Consider the following 21,823-nt stretch of genomic DNA (forward strand, 5'->3'; position numbering starts at 1 on the left):
CTGGCACATCAGACTCGAGGCTTCTTTTAAACTGCAACTTTGTAAGTGTATCACTTTGGTTTTTTAAATGAATTTTTAATACGGTAATACACTATATGGGGCATTTATATTTTCTATGTACCACGTGTATCCACTGATGGTTTATTGGTCGTGAGGTTACTACCAAGGACCCGTGATTGTGTTTGCTGTTTCTTGGAGTCAAGCTGCGATTGATTACATATATCTTTTGATCTTCTGTTATGGGGGATCGCGGCAAGTTGGTAAGAAATAATTTCAGCTGATTGGTGGTGTATTCAACACATTTTTCTTTTAGATACAGCATTTTACACTTGTATGGACTTTTTTCACAAGAGCACAGTTGTACAGTGATTTTATAGTTTTTTTTTCACTCATTTTCATTCTATAACTCCTTTTTGGTTGTATATTTATGGACACACATTTTTGGGGATTTTATTAATCAACACAGTTGTGGATTTGCTTTACATCATTGATTAATCTGTCACAATTATCAATTTGTGTATGGGACTTTTTTTATATTTTGAATACAAAACACTCATATTTTTTTCTATAGTATATTATTAATTTATTATTGAATGATCACAGGGCTAGCGCAATTTATTTCTTCTTCTAAATTTTGCTCTTGTATTTATTTTATATGATACCATTCTATGCTATTGGAGCGCAACACCATCTCTTGATTTTTTCTATGTTTTACATGATAATCGCAGCTTCCAATTGAATAACTGGGAAACGCTTTTTCAGTTATTTTTATAGTTCTTCGCAGTTTTTTTCTTTTTTTTTTTTTAATATCACATTGCAACGCATAGGGTAAAAACAAAACGTTTAAACTTTTTTGAAATAAAGACTGTTAAATGTAAAATATAAAAAAAAATGCATTTTAACCACTTCAAGACTGGACTGTTCCACCCCCATTTGGCCATTTTTCAGATTTCACATTTTGAATAACAATTACTCACCATACCAAAATAAATGTTATAACATTCTTTTGAGACAGAGCTTTCTTTTGGTGGTATTTAATCAGCACAGTTTAAAAAGACAAAATTTGAAAAACAAATAAAAAATTCTTAGATTTTGTTATAAAATTTAGCAAATAGTCTTTCTCTCTAAATTCAGGCCAAAATGTTTCCTGCAAAATTTCTTTGGTCTCGGCTCCCCCCCCGCAAGTACTCGACACCTTCATGCAAGCGTGCTCGCATGGTGTTGAGTTCTTGAGGGCGCGGTCCCCGTTATACAGCCGGCTGCCATAGCCGCTTACTGTATCACTCGGCCCCGGCATTGGATTTTGAGGTGATTGACAGCAGTGTGGGCCAATGGCTGCGCTGCTTTCAATCCATCCACTGTAACCAATCAATGGCCAGGCTGAGCGGCGAAGAGGATGTCGGGGCGAGCGCTGGACTTTCAAGGGGTCAGGTAAGTATAACGGGGGTGCTGGGGGGCAGGTATTGTCGGATGTTTTTTCACCTTAATGCATAGAATGCATTAAGGCGAAAACTTTTACCTTTACAACCCCTTTAATATCCTCTGTATAGCGATTTGAATGCATATTGCTTTTCAGAGAGCCCCACAAGTGTGAATGAGCCCTTCATATTTTTTTTTAATAATTTTTTATACTTTCTTATTTTTTGCAATTTTTTTTACATAAAAAAAAAAAATCACTGTCTCTAAAGCAGTGCAGTGTTACTATGTTGACATTATACTGCTTTGGTCAATGATCAGAGGCACAGTATGCTTTAATGAAGTACAGTGTCTCTGATCACTTAGGCTGCTTTCACACTGGGGCATTTTTAGCAGTGCTTTACTGTAATGTTTGCAGAGGTATTCGGCCACTAACGGGACACTTTTAACCCCTGCTAACGGCCGAAAAAAGGCTCAAACCACCTGCAAAGCGCCGCTGCATCGGCGCTTTGCCGGCGGTTCGACCGTGATGCCCATTAATTTCAATGGGCAAAAGTGGTGGAGGAGCGGTGTACACCGCTCCAAACATGCTGCTTGTAGGACATTTTTTAACGTCCTGCCAGTGCATCGCCTTAGTGTGGAAGCCCTCGGACTGCAGCCTGTGTTTGCATGTGTGATGTGTGGTCACAGTAATCTCATGGTGCAGGGTCAATAACAGTGACCCTGTATCCTGATCCGCTGTGTCTGGTGGACACATTGAACTTGGATCTCACTGCTGTCCTGCCCCAGCGACGTGCATGAGTGCCCAGAACTGGGGATGCACCAATACGTCCTCCCTGAACGGCGCTTGAGGGGTAAAACATTTTGGTTTATTGGTAGCATATGCAGGCTATTTTGAGGCTTTTTGTCTGTTTCTTTGCAATTGTTTAAGTGTGAAATGCATTCATGAGCTTCTTTAAGGCAAGATTGTGCACTTTTGGCCCCTTAGATATGTTTTTTTTCCCCACACTTTCACTGAAGTCAATGGGAGCAAAAACACAGCAAGCTTTAGACATTGAGCTAAAAGTGCCTGGACTCAAAAGTGCTCAAATGTGAACAGGAACCATCGGAAAGCATGGAATTAGGCTTGTTGAGTGTGTTGGAGATTTAAGCTACAAATTGTAGGAAATGAATGGGCGTAAGTGTACAAGCATTTTTTGACACATGAGCCCTACACTCTTCGCCACTGTCCTCTATGAATGCATGTAAAAAAATAGTCCATTGAGAACTGTCTTCTGTGGTGGAAGATGGGATTCCTGTGAATGATTGATGTGGCTGTGTGGGCAGAGCCCCACACAGCCACGCCCTTTTTAAAATGTGATAGCGGGTGCTGGGAGAGGATCCTCCACCCACTGTCACGAGGGGTGAGGGGAGAAAATGTATAGTTGCATGTTACTTGTTAGACCCTTAATATGGGTGTAACATGTTACTAAAGGTCAATGTATCCTTTAACCGCTTACTGTAGATATACAGCTACAGGAAGGCCTGGCTGTGCTGGATCATGTACATGTATGCATTCCCACCTCCCCGGAGGCGCTGTCATTCTCTACAGCGCAAATCGTTCAGCGGATCACAGACAATGATTTATGGCCAGAACCCACTGATCACCTGAGTGAATGACAGAATAGAGCTCTGTGTTGTTTACACAGAGCTATACAGGCAGCAGCGATGTGCCAGCTTTTTTCTCCCTGCAAAGCAGGGACCCAAAGTTTGGCACACAGTTAACCCTTTGATTTCCCCTACATGTTAACCCCTTCCCAGCCAGTGCCATTAGTACAGTCACAGTGTATATTAGCACTGATCACTGTATTAGTGTCACTGGTCATATCAGTGTTAGTCAGTTCCACTCAAAGTGTCCGTTAGTGTCAGATTGTCCACCGCACTATCACAGTCCCACTATAAGTCACTGATCATCACCATTACTAGTAGAAAAAAAAGAGGTTTATACTTAAACTACGTAGAGGGTTCTTTACTGTAAGTGCTGCAAGGATGTGGAATTCCCTTCCACAGGCGGTGGTCTCAGCAGGGGGGCCTTGATGGTTTCAAGAAACTATTAGATAAGCACCTAAACTACCACAGGGAGAAAAAAATTCCAGTATATACATTTAGCATACATTTATACAGAAATTGAATTTTTTTTAATTTACATTTTTTTATTGGATATGTTTTATAGCAGAAAGTGAAAAAAAAATTTTTTTTTCAAAATGTCTGGTCTTTTTTTTTCATTTATATAACAAATAAACACGGTTGTGATCAAATACCACCAAAAGAAAGCTCTATTTTTGTGGAAAAAAAATATACAAATATACACAATTTTGGTACATTTCATTTGACTGTGCAATTTCTAGTTAAAGTAGAGCAGTGCTGAATAGCAAAAAATGGCCTGGTTATAAAAGCGGTAAAACCTTCTGGAGCTTAAATGTTTAAACAATGTTTATAGTCTTATTTGTTGTATTTCTGGATATTGCGTAGCAGTATGCAGCTCAGATGTGTTTGTAAGATCAAGGTGTAAAAACCGATTGCCATGTTAGGAGTCAAAAGTAAAAATGTTTCCCTTTGAGGCATTATTGGCCAGAAAATTGTCTGGAATTTTTTTTTGCCTGTTCCCGGCCAGCTCCTCCTCCCCTCCTGTCCATTCCAGATACTTGAATGTGACATCACATGGGATAGACAGGAGAGCAGGGCCGGTGGAGAACAGTGCCCCACTAGAGAACTTGCTCCTGCTTGTAAGTCAACCGCTACTATATTATGCCCTGGTGTGCCCCATGTAATGTGCCCTGCTGTGCCTCATAATGAGCCACCCTACCCCCATGTAATGTGCCCTGCTGCCCCCCCTTCAATGGTCCCTGTTGTCCCCATGTAATGTGCCCATGTAATGTTCCCTGCTGTTCTCCCTGCTTCCCTGTAATGTTCCCTGATGCCCCCTGTAATGTGGATTGCTGTGCCTCCCTGTAATGTGCCCTGCTGCCCCCTATGTAATGGGCCCTGCTGAACCACTATGTAATGTTATATAGTTAGTTGAAAAAAAGGAGTCCATCTGGTTCAACCGAAAAAAATATATATAAAAATATATAATCACATATACACAACCCTATACCCAGTTGATCCAGAGGAAAATGATGTGCCTTCCTACCCCCATGTAATGTGCCCTGCTGTTTTCTATAACATACTGCAGACCACTAAGCTCTGAAGAAAGGGGTACGCCCCCGAAACGCGTCAGCCCTAACATCGATTGTAGATTCAAGTGATTATTGTGTTCTGCTGATGTTGCTGGATTTCTGCTGTACTGTCTTTAAAGGCCTGGTTTTAAACTCTATATTGTGAGTATAATGATTGATTTTAACATTTTACTAAAATTCATTTAAGCAGTATCACACTAGGTCGGTGCACCCTCCGTTCTTCTCTCTGTTTTCTATAACATGCCATGTAATGTGGCTTGCTGTGCCCCATGTAATGTGCCTTGCTGTCCCCATGTAATGTGCCTGGCTGTCCCCATGTAATGTGCCTGGCTGTCCCCATGTAATGTGCCTTGCTGTCCCCATGTAATGTGCCTTGCTGTCCCCATGTAATGTGCCTTGCTGTCCCCATGTAATGTGCCTTGCTGTCCCCATGTAATGTGCCTTGCTGTCCCCATGTAATGTGCCTTGCTGTCCCCATGTAATGTGCCTTGCTGTCCCCATGTAATGTGCCTTGCTGTCCCCATGTAATGTGCCTTGCTGTCCCCATGTAATGTGCCTTGCTGTCCCCATGTAATGTGCCTTGCTGTCCCCATGTAATGTGCCTTGCTGTCCCCATGTAATGTGCCTTGCTGTCCCCATGTAATGTGCCTTGCTGTCCCCATGTAATGTGCCTTGCTGTCCCCATGTAATGTGCCTTGCTGTCCCCATGTAATGTGCCTTGCTGTCCCCATGTAATGTGCCTTGCTGTCCCCATGTAATGTGTCCTTCTTCCCCCTTGTAATGTGTCCCTTTTACCCCCTTGTAATGTGTCCCTTTTACCCCCTTGTAATGTGTCCCTTTTACCCCCTTGTAATGTGTCCTTCTTCCCCCCCTTGTAATGTGCCCTTTTCCCCCCCTTGAAATGTGCCCTTTCCCCCCCTTGTAATGTGCCCTTTTCCCCCCTTGTAATGTGCCCTTTTTCCCTCCTTGTAATGTGCCCTTTTTCCCTCCTTGTAATGTGCCCTTTTTCCCTCCTTGTAATGTGCCCTTTTTCCCTCCTTGTAATGTGCCCTTTTTCCCTCCTTGTAATGTGCCCCTTTTCCCTCCTTGTAATGTGCCCTTTCCCCCCCCCTTGTAATGTGCCCTTTCCCCCCCCCTTGTAATGTGCCATTTTCCTCCCATTGTATAATGTGCTCTTCTGCCCCCCTGTAATGTGCCCTACTGCCCTTTGGTACACTGCCTTGCATCATAACCCCTGTTCTCTGTCCTGCTGATCCCCTGTGCACTGTGCAGTGGTTTCTCTAACCCCCAGTGTTTTCTCCCTGTGCTCTGCCCTGCTAAACCCATGGGCTCTGGTCTAAACATGTGCAATTCATTTCAGTCCGAAATACAAATTCAGACAAATTTGGGGTTATTTGGAAATTTAGATGAATCTTCGGATTAACCACTTCAGCCCTGGACCATTTGGCTGCCCAAAGACCAGAGCACTTTTTGCGATTCGGCACTGCGTTGCTTTAACTGACAATTGATGGAAAAATTATGATAGACCGATTTGAATTCTGTGAAAATTAGAATAGCTAGTTGCAATGCAGCAGACCTGGAAGCTGGCCATTGTGTAATTTACCGATGACTCATTAGCTTTCGGCAGGCTTCCCCAAATGAAATGTAAACAAAACAATGCCAGCAATAGAAAATTCTGAAAAACACAATGTGGGCCCCCATCCGGGTCTGGTTTGGATTCTACTGGGAACCCCATGCCAAAATTAAATAAATGGTGTGGGGCCCCCACAATCCATACAGACCCTTATCTGGGCATGCAGCCTGGGGGAGGCACCCTCCCGAACCATACCAGGCCACAGGCCCTCAACATAGGAGGGTGTTTTGTGGCGGGGGGGCTGACTGCCTAATGCCTACTCTGCTGGTTGACAATTCTTCAATAGGTAAGGGACGGGGCCACCTGGTGACTCTGCTCCCTGTGACGTCATCGACCCAACATCCCGGTCAGTGATATCACAAAGGGCAGGTTCAACCGCTGACGTCATCAGGTCTCTCCATGCCTTAGCTATTTAAGAAATGTCAGACTGAGGAGCAGGCAGTCCGCGGGGAGCAATAGAAGTGGCCGGAAGGTTTTTATTTTTTTCATGAGTTTTGACAAAAGACAAAGTAAACAAATTACATGAATGGTTGGCCTGCAAAGCCCACATTGAAGAAGTACAGTTAAAAAATCACAACTTGAAGGATATTTTGAAAGGGTAAACATATTCATTCAAGAGTAAAGACAAGACTGTCATAGGAATTAACCAGCAAACCCCTCTGAATTAGGATAAGCTGCATCTTCCCTGATCTCTGGATTCCAAGGAATCTATATTAATGACAGTCCATCCAGGTGTATACCCCAAGTTCTGCCTGCCAGGAGGACTGCCGCCACACCACCCCAATGGGAACAAACTGAACATGGCAACACCCTCCTGACTGACCAGGGGCCAGTAGCTAACCCCCTTAAAAACGACATCAGTCTGGGATCAAAGGGTCCATCAAGACCAGGGAAGGGCTAATCACAAATGAGTAAGCTGTTTTTAGTAAGCATATTGAACAAGACTTTGTGTTGGCAATCAAGAAAATCCTTCTGAATTCTGCAGATAACTATTACTCATAGGAATGCACAAAACCGCCCCCTCCCCCAAGAAGAAGAAAGGAGATTAGAAAGAGAAGGAAAGGGGGCTTCAGGGTGGCCTCAGAAAAGAAGGAAGAGGCTGTTGGAGAGTGAAGTCTACCAGGACACTCCCACTACCGGACTGTTATACCAGAGCAGATTGACATTTTCATATAGTCTGCACAAGGTTCCCAGATTGCCTCTAACGTTTGTGATTTGTCTAGTAGCTTGGCCACTATTTGCTCCTGCGTCGTGATCCAAGAGATGTACCCCTTAGCTGTCGAGCTAAGGAGATAAAAGGTTGTTTCCATGCCCCTGCCAGCATAATCTTGGCTCCCAGGAGGAAAATGATTAAAGCTTGAGTGTGTTTGGAAACTTGTTCAACCCTCCCACCTAAAAGGGCAATTATGGGTTCCTGCAGAACTGCCACCACTGTGACTTTCCTTGTTGGATCAAAGTTTTTATTCCAGTATGATCTAATGCGGGGACAAGACCACCACGTATGGAACATGGAGCGCACCAGGTTAACCCTCTGTAGCACAGTGGGGAGAAATCTGGCTATATTGTGGCCAATCACGCAGGAACATAATACCATCTCGTTAGGATTTTCACATTTGCTTCAATCAAAGATATGTTTATGATACCTTTTTATATGCTCGTTCAAGTGATTGGAACCATCAAGTTTGATCCCACGAGAACTCCACGTCTGATTCCCAGGCTCGGGCATAAGATGGTTTGTCGTGTGCCAGTAAGGAATAAATGATTGAGATACCTCCCCTCTGATCCATGATATTGGAACAGCATTGTTTGTAAAGTGTAGATTTAGGGGGTTCAGGTTTATTCAGCCATATAGAATGGAGGAAGTATCTAATTTGGGAGAGTCTCAATTTTTCTGAGAGGGGCATATTAAGTTTGCTTATACAGTATCCTAGGGAGATAGGTCCCATTGAGTTGAAAAAATGGCCTATCCGGAATAGACCCTTATTGAGCCACCACCAAAGGCTTGTATGTTCATGCTCAGCAGAAATGAGGGGTGTGATGCATTTGCCTATATGTCTCAGTCTAATTCTCCCTGCTTGCCCTGGGTAATTCTGTCCTCGGCTAACAGGTTATTGACGTGCTAATGTCCCCTCACTATTTCTAAAGGTTAATTGATCTATTGTGTTGTGTGAAGGAGATCTGTGTTTAAGTGGCTTGTGTTAATTATTCTGATTGCTCCAGTGTGGTAATTATCTCTCTATATGCGGGGTCGAGCGGTCTAGTTAATGTATTTAGTACAACTAGTAATCAGCGTCATTTATGTCATTGTCTAAAGAAAATGTGTTTTCAGCATCGGCTCCGTCGTGTCTGCCTAATCATCTGTATGGAAGCCCCAGTGTGAGGGGGGCGGAGATTTGTCATTGTAACAGTTTTGGAAATGACATATAAGCTGTGTGTTATAACATTAAAGTCTGTCTTGTTCTAGCAGTAAGCCTGGACTAATGTGTGGCTTAATGGGCGATCTCAGGAATATTCCTCCTAGTGGAATATTGGGTGATGTTCTTATGGAAGAAGGGAATCTTTGACGGGGATATCATACCGATACCGTCACAAGGGGTTATGAAACAGTTGTGATTGTGGTCTTGTGCAGGATATTAGGGTTAAGTTTGTGTAAGGAGTCACACAATGTAAAGGAATGGGATAAGATGGGTGCTAGGATTGAGGGTCTCGATGAGGGTTTATACCACAACAAGAAGTCAATTGTAATAAGGGGATAGCTTGCCTTTCCATTGAGACCCAGTCAGGTTTGGGTGCACAATGTACACTATTGGAAACTGTGCTAATTGGGTAGCTTGGTAGTACCACCAAAGGTTAGGGAGACCTAGACCACCTCGTTTTTTTAGGCCAAATAGGACTTCTTTCGCACACCGGTAACCCTTGTTATCCCATACAAAGCGAGTTATATGTAATTAGAATTTGAGGAGCAGCTGTTTCTTTATAGGTATAGGGAGAGACCTAAATAGGTATAGAAGACATGGTAGTAGTGTCATTTTGATGGCATTTATCATGCTCAGGAGAGACCACACCTTGACCATGTTTGCAAGTCACAAACAAATGATCCTGCCCCCACCTATAACCGGCCTTCACAGCAAGGAGCACATGGAAGGGAAACACATAAGACAAAAGCAGAACATTCCATAGTTCAACTGCCCAACCAGTTTGCTGACCAACCAAATTAACCTGTCCAGCAGTCTGCATTAAAAACAGGGGTTTAATTAGTGTGCACTCCCCTAATGACAGGGTGAGTTCTGATTGCAATAGCCAGTGTTTAGATCGTGATAGCGAAGATTAATGGGGAAAGTAGGCATTCATGTCTGGTTCCTTTTCTAATATCCAAAGTGTCCCAAGTACCTGCCCATTAGGCACTAGGAGTCAAGTATAATGAGTGAATAATGCCCCTAAATCCAGGGCCAACCCCCATCTCTCCAGAATTTCAAAGAGGTAAGGCCAGGAGACAGAATCAAATGCTTTTCGAAAGTCAACCGAGAGGAGGAAACCTTTTGAGGTGGACCCCCATCCCAGTTTGAGTGTCGCAGCAAAATTATGTCTATGGCTCTCCTAATTTTGTCTGGACCCTGTCTCCCAGCAATGAAGCCTACCTGATCCTTGTGTATATATTTAGCAATAGAGCTAGACATTCTTGTGGCAAGAATTTTTGTCATCATTTTAAGATCATTGTTTGAGGGAAATTGGCCATATAAGAGGCAAGACAGTGGCCAATTTTCTTATAATAGCAGACAGAGAAGCCATCCAGTCCTGGGGATGACCCTGACTTGAGAGATTTAATTGTTTCAAGAACTTACTCTGAAGTAATCGATTTCTCAATGAAATCCCTATGGTTACGGGTGAGTTTGGTGATGGGGAGGTCTCTCAAGAAGGTCTCCAATCCAATTTAGTATGGGAGAGGGGAGAGTCAGTATTGTAGAGTTTTTAGTAAATGGCTTGGAATGAAGCTATAATCCGGACAGATTCTGGGTCAAATCAACTGTCGAAGAGCGAATTTTCGGGAATGTTAGAGTGCTGATTTTGGGACTAAGTCTGGTTGCTAGCTTAGATCTTATCCTGTCCTTCTGCATGTATAATCTAGCCCCTGTCCATCTAAGCTGTTTTTCTGCTGCTATGGTTAAAGCCAGGTTAAGAAGTACTCGTGCAGATTCTAGCTGAGCTAAGGTGTCTGGGTTGGGGTTATGTTTATGTTGAGCGCTTATTGAGAGGTAATCCTCCATTCATTTCTAGATATCAGCTCTGCATTCCCATTTTAATTTTAAAGCTATCTGAATGAGTTTACCCCTCATGACTAGGTTATGGGTGCCCAAAGGGTTACCAGTTGTACTGAGTTGCTGTCATTGTTTACAAAGTAATCTTTCTAGAATTTAAAAGACCTTCATTGAGTCGCCATTTGAATGGGCCCTCGACCCTTAGGGAATGTTTGATAGATAATGTCATGATGGAGTGATCTGATAGGGGAGTGTCTCTAATATTGGAAGTCCCGGCAATAGGGATAGAGATGGACTGCAGGAAGATGTGGACAATCCTGGTAGGTAGCAGAAAAATGTGTGTAATCTTTATTGTGCGGGTTTGGTTCTCTCCATATATCTACCAAGCCAAGTGAATGTAAAAGCTGCGCTATTCTTAAGCTCTGTCTAGAGGGATGTTTAGGTTTCAGTTTTCTGTGTACAGTTTTATCCAATGAGAGGTCAAAGGCTATGTTATAATTGCCTCAGAAAACCACTGTGTGCTCAAAGTGAGACTGTAGTGATTGTTTCAGGGATTTGAAAAATTTGGCTTGGCCTTTGGTGCATAATAGACGACATCTCTCCATCAATAGTGCCTACAACTAGGAGATGTCATCCCTCCGGATCCTTGAGCACCCTTGAGGGGGAGAAATTCAGACGTTTGGAGAAGCATATCGCAACTTTCTTTCCTAGCGTTGGCTAGGAAGAACTGGGGATAATTCTGGTGGATAAAGGTTGGGTTGTACGATATGGGGAAGTGAGTCTCCTGTAGGAAGAGAACATCGTATTTTAGGGAATAATAGAATTGGAAAACTTTCCATCTCTTAACTGAGGAGTTAAGGCCATGTACGTTGTGGGAGTTAATCTTAATGATTGTGTTGGTAGACCTAAAGTTAGCCATGGGTCAGAGGGAAAGTAAACTCGGAATTTTTTTTATTGCTCACCAATTTTGGACATAATGCCTGGCATCAAGGAATCACAGCAGACCTGCTTGAACTCCGACCCTGGGAATGGGAGCGATTGAACTTCCTGGTAGAACTGTTGAGAAAGAGGTGCTGGGAAAGAAATAGGAGACATTAAATAGAGAAAGTAGTAAGGCAATGAAGGCAGCTAGTAAGTGAACGGCTTAAAACAGAAACCCCCTAAACCCACCCGGGTTGGGAAGGAACCTGCCACTCCCCATCCCGTGACCTGAAAAGGTCAATGACCCTTGGAGATGGGAACATCAATCTGTCTCCAAAAGGAAAATATATGTCCCTCAGAGACAGAGGTGCATTGAAGCCACTACTGTCACCCCACCTTAAAAAATCCTGAGGATGAGGTAATGTAATCAACTGAACAGAGTGCCATTAACTGGAAAAACTTGGTTAGGATCAGGACTGTACAATGGTCCCCCCACCTCCCTAAAGCCCCCATCATGGGCGGCAACCGCAATTTATAGTGCCCCACCGGGAAGACCATGGGCGATAAGGTAACCATACCTACATGGCCCTATACAACATTCTAGTGAAAATAAAGAATATCTGATGACTGTTAACAGGGCCCAGGACTCCCCACTAATATGGAGAAGGCCCCAGAGCCTGTCATTAAGTACATTATAAACACACAGAGACAATATTAGGTCAGAATCTGACCCATATGGGGTAATGAGCCCCACCTGCATCAGCAAAGTAACATGTAACTAAACTTTTTGAGAAACAAGACAAAATAAAACGTCGGACTTAGTCCCCACTCCCTGTCCTGCCCCCAAATTATGTCCCTCAAAAAAGAGAAGAGAAAAAGGGTAGCAAACATCCAGGGTGGGGAGCATCAGACAAAGAATGTGAGGGGACTTCCAAGTGGTCCAGTCAAGGAAGAATGAAGCAAACATGATGATGAGGTCAACTGGAGCGATGTCGTCATGGTGGCTGGGATTCCTTTGACCTCTTGGGCTGTTGCTTCTGCCAGACGGAAGTAAGAGGACTGGGGGGCGATAGTCTCTTTTGTGGATGAGGACGGACCTCTGCTGGTGGATGGAGAATGAATTTCCTGCAATATCAGACACGGGTGTAGTAGATGTAGATGTCCTTTGTTGTGATAGGAGAAATTCAGACGAAACGGAAAGGACCATCTGTTAAGCACTGTACACATGATCGGTTTGTCCGCTGAAAACCGACCGATGGACTATTTTCATCGGACAAACCGATCGTGTGAGGGCCCCATCAGTTTTATTTCCATCGGTGTAAAAAAAAATAGAACATGTTTTAAATTTTTCCTATGGAAAAATAAACAATAGAAAACTCAGATCGTCTGTATGGAACTCCATTGTCAAAAATCTACGCATGCTCAGAATCAAGTCGACGCATGCTTGGAAGCATTGAACTTCATTTTTTTCGGCTCGTCGTAGTGTTGTACGCCGCCGCGTTTGGACACGATCAGATTTTTGACTGATGGTGTGTAGGCAAGACTGATGAAAGTCTGCTTCATCGGATATCGGACGAAAAAATCCATCGGATTAGATTCCATCAGATATCCGATCGTGTGTACAGGGCTTAAGAGATTTCTTTTTGAGCCAAAACTTGAAGGAGCGGTTTCAGCGACCGCCATTTCTGTACGGTGTAAGGGGAGATATCCGCAAAGATCTGAATTGGATGTCCTTGGAAAACAAGCTTTTCGGGAAGTTTGAGACTTCTTCTTTCACTGCGTAAAAGTGGGGCTTGACTATGATGTCCCTTGGGAGACCATCTGTACGTGGCAGTTGTAAGGCTCTATGAGCCCTGTCTAGGTCCGGAATGTCTGGAATTATGTCCTTTAATAAATGACCGAATAGCTGGATGTACCTCTTTCACAGATTCAGGAAGTCCTCTTAACCTGAAGCTATAGCGCCTGGATCTGTTTTCAAGGTCATCAATTTTGGATAGTGTGATTTCTAATTGGTCTTGGACATCTGAATTCTAGCTGCGTTTTGGTTAATTTTTGCGACAGATTGGTCAGCTTTCTTTTCTATAACTTCCATCCTAGACCCCAGTTGCTGCAGGTCAGCATGTATAGAAGATGTTATCCGGGCTGCAGTTTGAGCCAGGCCTCTCGATAGCATTTAGGAGAAGGCAGCCATCATAGAACGAAAGTCATCGGGCGTAAGGGGGCAGTCAGAGTTTACACTGGCACATAAATCTAAGAAAGCCAGTGGATCATGGATAGGAGTGAGAAACATTCCATCTATTGTCCTCCCAATCAGGGATTCAGTGGATATAGGAGAGGGAGCAGTCTGGAGGCAGTCACTCACTGTGTGAAGAGGGGGAGCCGAGGGACCCCTCTGTGTCTTGATCAGCAATCGGAAGGGCACTCGCTTGTCCCGCCTCTTTCCTGGCCTGCCAGGCTGCATGCTCGGATAAAGGCCTGGTATATGGATTTAGGGGGACCCTACGCAGTTTTTTAATGAATTATTTTATTGCCCGCATTGTTTTGTTTACATTTCAGCTATCAGTGGGGGAAGCTCATTGAAAGCTGATGAATCATCAGTTGTTACGGATGCGGCAGTTCCTTGCCCACTGTGTAACCACTTAACGACCCACCTCCTTGGCACAGATATACTGCAGCAAGGAGGCCACTCTGCGCCAGATCACATACCTAGTACATGATCTGACACATTTTGGGTCTAAGGCACGCGACGCCGGTGACTCGTATCCGCTGTGATTACATGCAGCAGGAGCCCAGCAGCGGTTACCACGGACTCAATATCCGCTGGCATTCGCCGATTACACAGGACACAGGAAGAACGGCAATCTGCCTATGCAAACAAGGCAGATTGTCTTTCTATCAGAAAGGAAGGCACTGATCCTGTGTTTCTTCAAAGCAGGAAAATGGATCTTTGCCTTTCCCTAGTCAAAGCACTTCCCCCACAATAAGCACAACCTAGGCACACAGTTAACCCTTAACACAGTTAATCAGATCGCCCCTGATGTTAACCCCTTTCCAGCCAATGTTATTAGTACAGCGACAGTGAATATTGTTTTAGCACTGATCACTATATTAGTCTCACTGTACCCCAAATAGTGTCAAAAGTGTCAGTTGGGTGTCAGATCGGTTTTCCGCAATATTGCAGTCCCACTAGAAGTTGCTGATCGCTGCCATTACTAGTAAAAAATAAATACAAAATATAAAAATCCTATATTTTGTAGATGCTTATTGGGATTTAAAAAAATAATAAAATATGTAGCAGAATTCATATTAGCCTAAATTGATGAAGAAATTAGATAAAAAAAAAAAAAAAGATTATTGGGTATGTTTTATAGCACAATGTAAAAAATATTGTTTTTTATTTTCACAATTGTAATTTTTTTTTGTTTATAGCGTAAAAAATAACCGCAGAGGTGATCAAATACCACCAAAAGAAAGCTCTATTTGTGGGAAAAAAATGAGAAAAAATTATTTGAGTGTAGTGTTGCATGACCGTGCAATTCTCAGTTAAAGTAACGCAGTTCTAAATCACAAAAATGGCCTGGTCATGAAAGGGGGCTAAACCTTCTGGAGCTGAATTATTATTTTTTTAAATCACATAATTTTTATTTTACTTTTGTTATTGCTCTTTGTATACATAGTAAGAAAAATGAGGTCTTCCCATTTACATATAATAATAGATACAAAAGTCTTAATACAATCCAGTGTTATAATAATTATCTATTCCATCAGAATGGAAATAACCATTCATGGAAGAGAAAAGAAAAGAAAAGAAAAAAAGGAGAAGCTCAACAACATTAAACATCAAACAAAACTATACAACAATAAACATTAAACATTCACCTCTTAGGCCCCATTCACACCTAGGCGTTTTTACGCCTGAAGCGCACTGCTCACAAACGCCAGAGGGGAGAATTAACATTATTCCCTATGGTGACTGTTCACACCTGAACGCCCAAACGCCTGTCGCGCGAAGCTCAAACAAGTCCCGGACCTTTTTTTGTCGCGCGAATCGCGCGACAGCGGCGTTTGAGCGTTTTTTTTTCCCCATAGGAAGTAATGGGAAACGCGCGTATTGAGCGTATCGCGCAACAACGGGCGTTTGCTATGGGCGTTTCGTCACTTTAATCAATAGAACTTGTCGCCCATGCAGAAGATTAAAAACAATCTACCAACATAGCAACAAGTGATGAAAAGATGATAATTTTTCCTATTGGCTAAAATAAGAAACGCCGAAGTACAAAAACGTCGCACGACGCTGTATGCAAACGCGCAAATAAGCATGAATACGCGCGAAAAAAAACGCCCGAAAAAACGACCGAACGCCCTACGCTCAGGTGTGAATGCAGCCTTATATGTCGTTAATTTCAATCTTTACTTCTAAATTTATTACAGGTCTATTTCCTACCTCCGTTCCCCCATTCCCCCCTCCTCTCCCCACTCCCTGCTCATACCATCGTAGAACAAATTGCCGGGATCAAGCCAGTAGGACCATATTGTATTACATTTATGGGGAACTCCCCTATGTTTATAAGCCAATTTTTCTCTTTATATTAAAAAGTTAACCTTATTACACCATTGCTCCATAGTGCTATATCAATCCATTTCTGTAAAATAATCTTACAAGCTAAATAAAGGGTTCTAGTCCACATCCTATTCATCTCATCTGGCTCCCAATGATGGTGGCTTCACATGTGGACTCTCTGATCAGAAGTGCATTCTTTGATCAAAAGTGCCTGAGTTAAAAACCAGGAGTTGGCTATTATCTGCTTCTGCTTGCAGATTTTTTTCCCCCTCTTTTTCTCTGACACTTTTTAAACAGCTTTTTTTCTTTTTCCTTTCTGCTAATTAAGGGGAGGGTTTAATTGTTCACAGGTGTGTGTTTGTTCACAGGTCTTCACAGGTGAGTATAAAGTGGCTGTACAAGCTCCCAGAGGAGCTGGCTCCCAATGATGGTGGCTTCACATGTGGACTCTCTGATCAGAAGTGCATTCTTTGATCAAAAGTGCCTGAGTTAAAAACCAGGAGTTGGCTATTATCTGCTTCTGCTTGCAGATTTTTTTTCCCCTCTTTTTCTCTGACACTTTTTAAACAGCTTTTTTTCTTTTTCCTTTCTGCTAATTAAGGGGAGGGTTTAATTGTTCACAGGTGTGTGTTTGTTCACAGGTCTTCACAGGTGAGTATAAAGTGGCTGTACAAGCTCCCAGAGGAGCTGGCTCCCAATGATGGTGGCTTCACATGTGGACTCTCTGATCAGAAGTGCATTCTTTGATCAAAAGTGCCTGAGTTAAAAACCAGGAGTTTGAAACAGGAGGTAAGACAGGAGTCTTCATTATTTTTTTTCAATCACTGATCCAGAACAAGCTTGCAGCTAATAAAGTTGGAACTCTTGCTATATAGATTCAGCGGTGCAGCAGACTCTCTCATCTTAGTCTGCTCACCCCAGGGATAGTGAGAGCAGGACGCTCTCAAACGAGTCGGCTCTCCCCAGGGATAGTGCAGCCAGGCAGGGTCCTCTTAGCTCTCAGGTGCTGCAGACACAGCCCAAAAAAACAGGACTAAGACCCCCCCCCCCCACACCCCCCTAGCCAATTGATCCAGGGTTGCACCGATCGCCGTTAAGGGGTCAGGAAGGAATTTTTTCCCCCGATCGCTGCAGATTGGCACAGCACGCCTGGGGTTTTTCGCCTTCCTCTGGACCAATCGGGGAGAGAAGACTCAACGAGTGACGGCTCACTTGGACAGTCTTCCACCCATCATGTCCGGCGTCTCGCGGCTCTTCCCGCATCCGCGCCAGACCAGGCCTCATTCGCGGCCGCCGCAATTAGGAAAGACTGACGACAATGTGACTGGCAACAATGGCTAATCTGCGATACTCTGCGGACTCTATTCGGGGTCTGAGACAATTCGCAACAGCATTACCAGCCGTCACCAAAAAGGCCTTAAAAATAGAGCAACTTTTGAGATTCGATCGACGATCGACCATCAAAAATGTAAACTATTTAACCCAGCTCAAGCACATATCATGTGCTTTGATCAACACAAGATCGGCAGTAAAACACCGATTAGAAATCCACGATTTCTTACTACAAAACGATCTAGACTGCCTCTTTATTACAGAAAGCTGGCTCTCAGACGACTGCAACACCATTCTCGGAGAATTGGTGCCAGAAAACTATGGCATTATAACGGAAAACAGAATAGGGCAAAGAGGAGGAGGCCTGGCGGTGATCCACAAGAATCACATTACAATCACTAAGCCAGCCCTTCAAAATCCTCTTCCATTCATGGAAACCCTTACTCTTCAACTTCAAACTTCCCCCCAGAAGACTGTTCACATTCTCCTCTGCTATAGGCCACCTGGGCCAAAATCGCAGTTTTTGCCATCTTTAACGGAGTTTATATCCACTTATACCCTTAACAGCAAACACCTTTTGCTGCTCGGGGACTTTAATCTGTGGGCCAACTCCGCACAGGATCCCATTGCGGACGCCTGCATCGATCACCTGGAGGGATTAGGGCTACAGCAACTTATATGCGGGCCAACACATGCTTCAGGTCACACACTAGACCTAATTTTCAGACAAAATCTGAAAATAAGCATTTTAGAAAATGAACCATTGCCATGGACAGACCACCATGCAGTCAATTTCATAATCTCCAAAATTCCCCTAGTGATAAAAGCACCCAAGCCGGTGACAATACACTGGGCTAGATCTCAGAAGAAGCTCCATTCGGAACTCTTTAAATCTACCTTGGGAAACAGAATCAAAACAATCCATCCACATCAAACAGCCGCAGATACACTGGATGCCATAAACGCAGCCCTGCTACAGTTAGCTGATTTAGTAGCACCGAAACACAAAGCCTGCACCTGAAAAAGAAAGTCTGGCTGGTTCAACAACCAGCTGTCGCTTCTGAAGCAAGAGCGCAGAAGGGCGGAAGCCGCCTGGAAAAGAAGCCCTGCAGAGGATAACCTCATCATCTACAAGGCAATAACAACACGATATCATAAAGAAATCTTCAAAGCCAAGAAACATCATTTTTCTATGGCGATTAACAGCGCCCTAAACCGCCCCCGCGAACTCTTCAAGATGGTCACCCAGACCATGAATCCAGGATGTCTTGAAGTCCCCAACTCAGACACCCAAGAGTTCTGTAATGAACTATCGGATTTCTTCATCAACAAAATTGAAAGAATCCGGGAAAGCATCTTGCAAAACAATACCCCCCTCAACCCCACCGTCAATCAACCACAAAACACCCACAGAAACGCTCTACAATCAACAAAGTTCACTCTGGAACCGATCTCCATCGATACCACAAAAAATATCATTGGTGCTTTGCGGAACAGCACATCGCCCAATGATATCATCCCCACCAAACTGCTGAAGGAATGTGCCGACATCCTGGCACCACCCATCACACAGCTTATAAACCAGTCATTTAAGGAAGGCACAGTGCCATCCCTGTTGAAAGAGGGCACAATCCAGCCCATCTTGAAAAAAACTAACCTGGATCCCAAGGACCCAACTCACCGCCGTCCCATAACAGGCCTAAATGTTCTCTCCAAGATAATGGAGAAAGTAGTGGTACAACAGCTGCAACAGCATCTAGATACCCACAATCTACTGGATCCATTACAATCAGGCTTCCGTCCCGAACACGGGACAGAAACGGCCTTACTCAAAATATGGGACGATGCCCTTCGAGGCCGCAGACGAAGGAGAATCTTGTCTCCTGGTTCTGCTGGACCTAAGCGCAGCCTTTGACATGGTAGACCACAAACTGTTACTGATGCGACTAGCCAAGGTAGCAGAAGTCGCAGAAGGTGATTTACCATGGTTTTCTTCCTTTCTTGAAAACCGATCACAAACAGTTAAATTGGGTTCTTTCACGTCGGAAAAGCGCACGGTGTCATGTGGAGTCCCCCAAGGATCCCCCCTGTCACCGGTGCTTTTCAACATCTATCTTCGCCCTCTCTTTGATATTATCAGTAGCCAAGAACTACTCTATCACTCTTATGCAGACGATACGCAACTGTATTTTCGCATCTGCAACAAAAAGGATCATCATCCCAGTTTAGAGAAATGTCTCTCTTTGATAGAAAACTGGATGACAAAGAGTTATCTTAAACTCAACAGTTCAAAAACAGAACTCCTTATGTTTCACGCCAGCCGAAAGAGTCAACTGGCAACAACCTGGACACCCCCGCCCATTCTGGGCCAAATCATCACCCCTAGCTCCAAAGTCAAAAGTCTCGGGGTCATCTTCGACACCTTCATGACAATGGACGCACAAATAGGGTCAGTAGTCAGCGGAGCGCACCATCTGTTGCGCCTACTACGCAGACTTATTCCATTTATCCCCAAAGAAGACGTAGCAGTCGTGGTGGGAACAATCGTGAATTCCAGACTGGACTATGCTAACGCCCTGTACCTCGGACTCCCAAAGTACCAAATCTCCCGTCTGCAAGTCGTTCAGAATACGGCCGCCAGACTGGTGACTGGGGAAAAAAAATGGGAATCAATCTCACCTTCGTTGAGAACCCTTCACTGGCTGCCAGTAAAAGACAGAATTGCATTTAAAGCACTCTGCCTGACACATAAGTGCATCCATGGGAAGGCTCCGCAATATCTTTGCGACAAGATAGAACCTCACAATTCGAATCGCGTTCTGCGATCCACAGACCAAAATCTGGTCAGGGTACCAAAAACCAAATACAAGTCCAAAGGAGAAAGAAGGTTTGCTTTTCAGGGTCCTAGACTGTGGAACGCTTTACCAACCAGCATTCGGTTGGAGGAAAACCACCTGACTTTCAGAAGACAGATCAAAACTCTGCTCTTTTGATGTCATGAGACACGAACAACTAGCGCCCAGAAGCGATTCAGTTCGCATGCGCCGCGCTTTATAAGTTTTTCATTCATTCATTCATTCATCTCTATAGGCAAGGCTCCAACTGGGACTATCCCCAATATTGCTATTTTAGGTGCACAAGGTATTTCTGTATGACATAATGTATTCAGTGTCTGGAATACTTTCTCCCAGTATTTACGAAGCTTCGGACAACGCCAAAGCATATGGATTAAGGTTCCATTAGATAGGAAGCATCTCGGACATAGAGGGGATATATATTTTCCCCAAGCATATAATTTTTGTGGAGTATAATGTGTTCTATGTCAGGCCTCAAAATTTCAAGTCCTGAGCTACTAGCCAGGCCTTTAAAGTTTCTCGCCACCTTTTGCCCCACCCAATCCCTACCTTCTCCACCCCTAAACACGCCCCTGCAATGCCTCCCCCCATACACCTCTACCTGCAACGCCTCCCCCCAGTACACCTCTACCTGCAACGCCTCCCCCCAGTACACCTCTACCTGGAACGCCTCCCCCCAGTACACCTCTACCTGCAACGCCTTCCCCCAGTACACCTCTACCTGCAACGCCTTCCCCCAGTACACCTCTACCTGCAACGCCTCCCCCCAGTACACCTCTACCTGCAACGCCTCCCCCATTGCACCTCTACCTGCAATGCCTCCCCCATTGCACCTAGTCTTCCAACCCCCCCTCACCAGCATACCTATGCCTCCAATTCTGCCCCCCCTCTCCCATTCTATCATACCTTCATACCTATGCCTCCAATTCCGCAACCCTCCCCCCATTCTATCATACCTTCATATCTATGCCTCCAATTCCGCCACTCTCCCCCATTCTATCATAGCTATGCCTCCAATTCCACTCCCCCCATCTATTATATGGTATGATAGATGGGGGGGGACAGGATTTGAGGCATAGGAATGATAGATTGGGGGGGGGGGGCGTAATTGGAGGCATAGGTATGAAGGTATGATAGAATGGGGGCGGGGGGGCAGAATTGGGGGCATTAGTATAATGGGGGGGTGATTCAGACCAATGCCCCCCCCCCTCAATCCAGCACATATGTTCTCTCAATTCCCCCTTACTCCCACCAAACGTCTCGTTCAATCCCCCAATGCCTCCAGAACATCACAACAGACTGTCACATTATCACATACGATTGTCCTGCAGCCAGGGGTGTCAGGCATCGGTGCACTCCTCGGATGTATGGGAAGTGGAGAGGGGTGGTCCCAAGCAGCTGGTACACTTGTTGCAAAGCTGCTAGCCTATGGGAAATAGAGAGGGGCAGTTCCAAACGGCGCAGCTGTCCTGTCCAGGTAAATTTATTTTCACAAAGCTGCTGCTAGCCTGTGCAGGACACTTCCTTGCAAAGCTCGCTCTGCAAGGCAGAAATGTGTGATCCAGTGCAGCTGTAGAATACATATTGTACTGGCCGCACGGCGGGAGGGGAACTAAATACATACTCGCACT

General features: G+C 44.2%; 1 protein-coding gene across 3 annotated transcripts in view; it reads right to left on the bottom strand.

Annotated features, from left to right (window-relative positions):
- BMERB1 (bMERB domain containing 1) overlaps positions 1-21,823 on the bottom strand; it is a 449,511-nt gene that overhangs the window by 14,601 nt on the left and 413,087 nt on the right. For 2 of the 3 annotated variants that reach the window (XM_040356925.1, XM_040356927.1), the window contains exon 6: positions 11,486-11,596. The exons of the other annotated variant lie outside the window; for it this stretch is intronic. In XM_040356925.1, coding sequence (XP_040212859.1) covers positions 11,486-11,596 — 111 coding nt within the window. The remainder of the gene's footprint in view (positions 1-11,485; positions 11,597-21,823) is intronic. 3 annotated transcript variants of the gene reach the window in all.

This window comes from Rana temporaria, chromosome 6 (genome assembly GCF_905171775.1).
Source record: "Rana temporaria chromosome 6, aRanTem1.1, whole genome shotgun sequence".
In the NCBI taxonomy this organism is placed as follows: domain Eukaryota; kingdom Metazoa; phylum Chordata; class Amphibia; order Anura; family Ranidae; genus Rana; species Rana temporaria.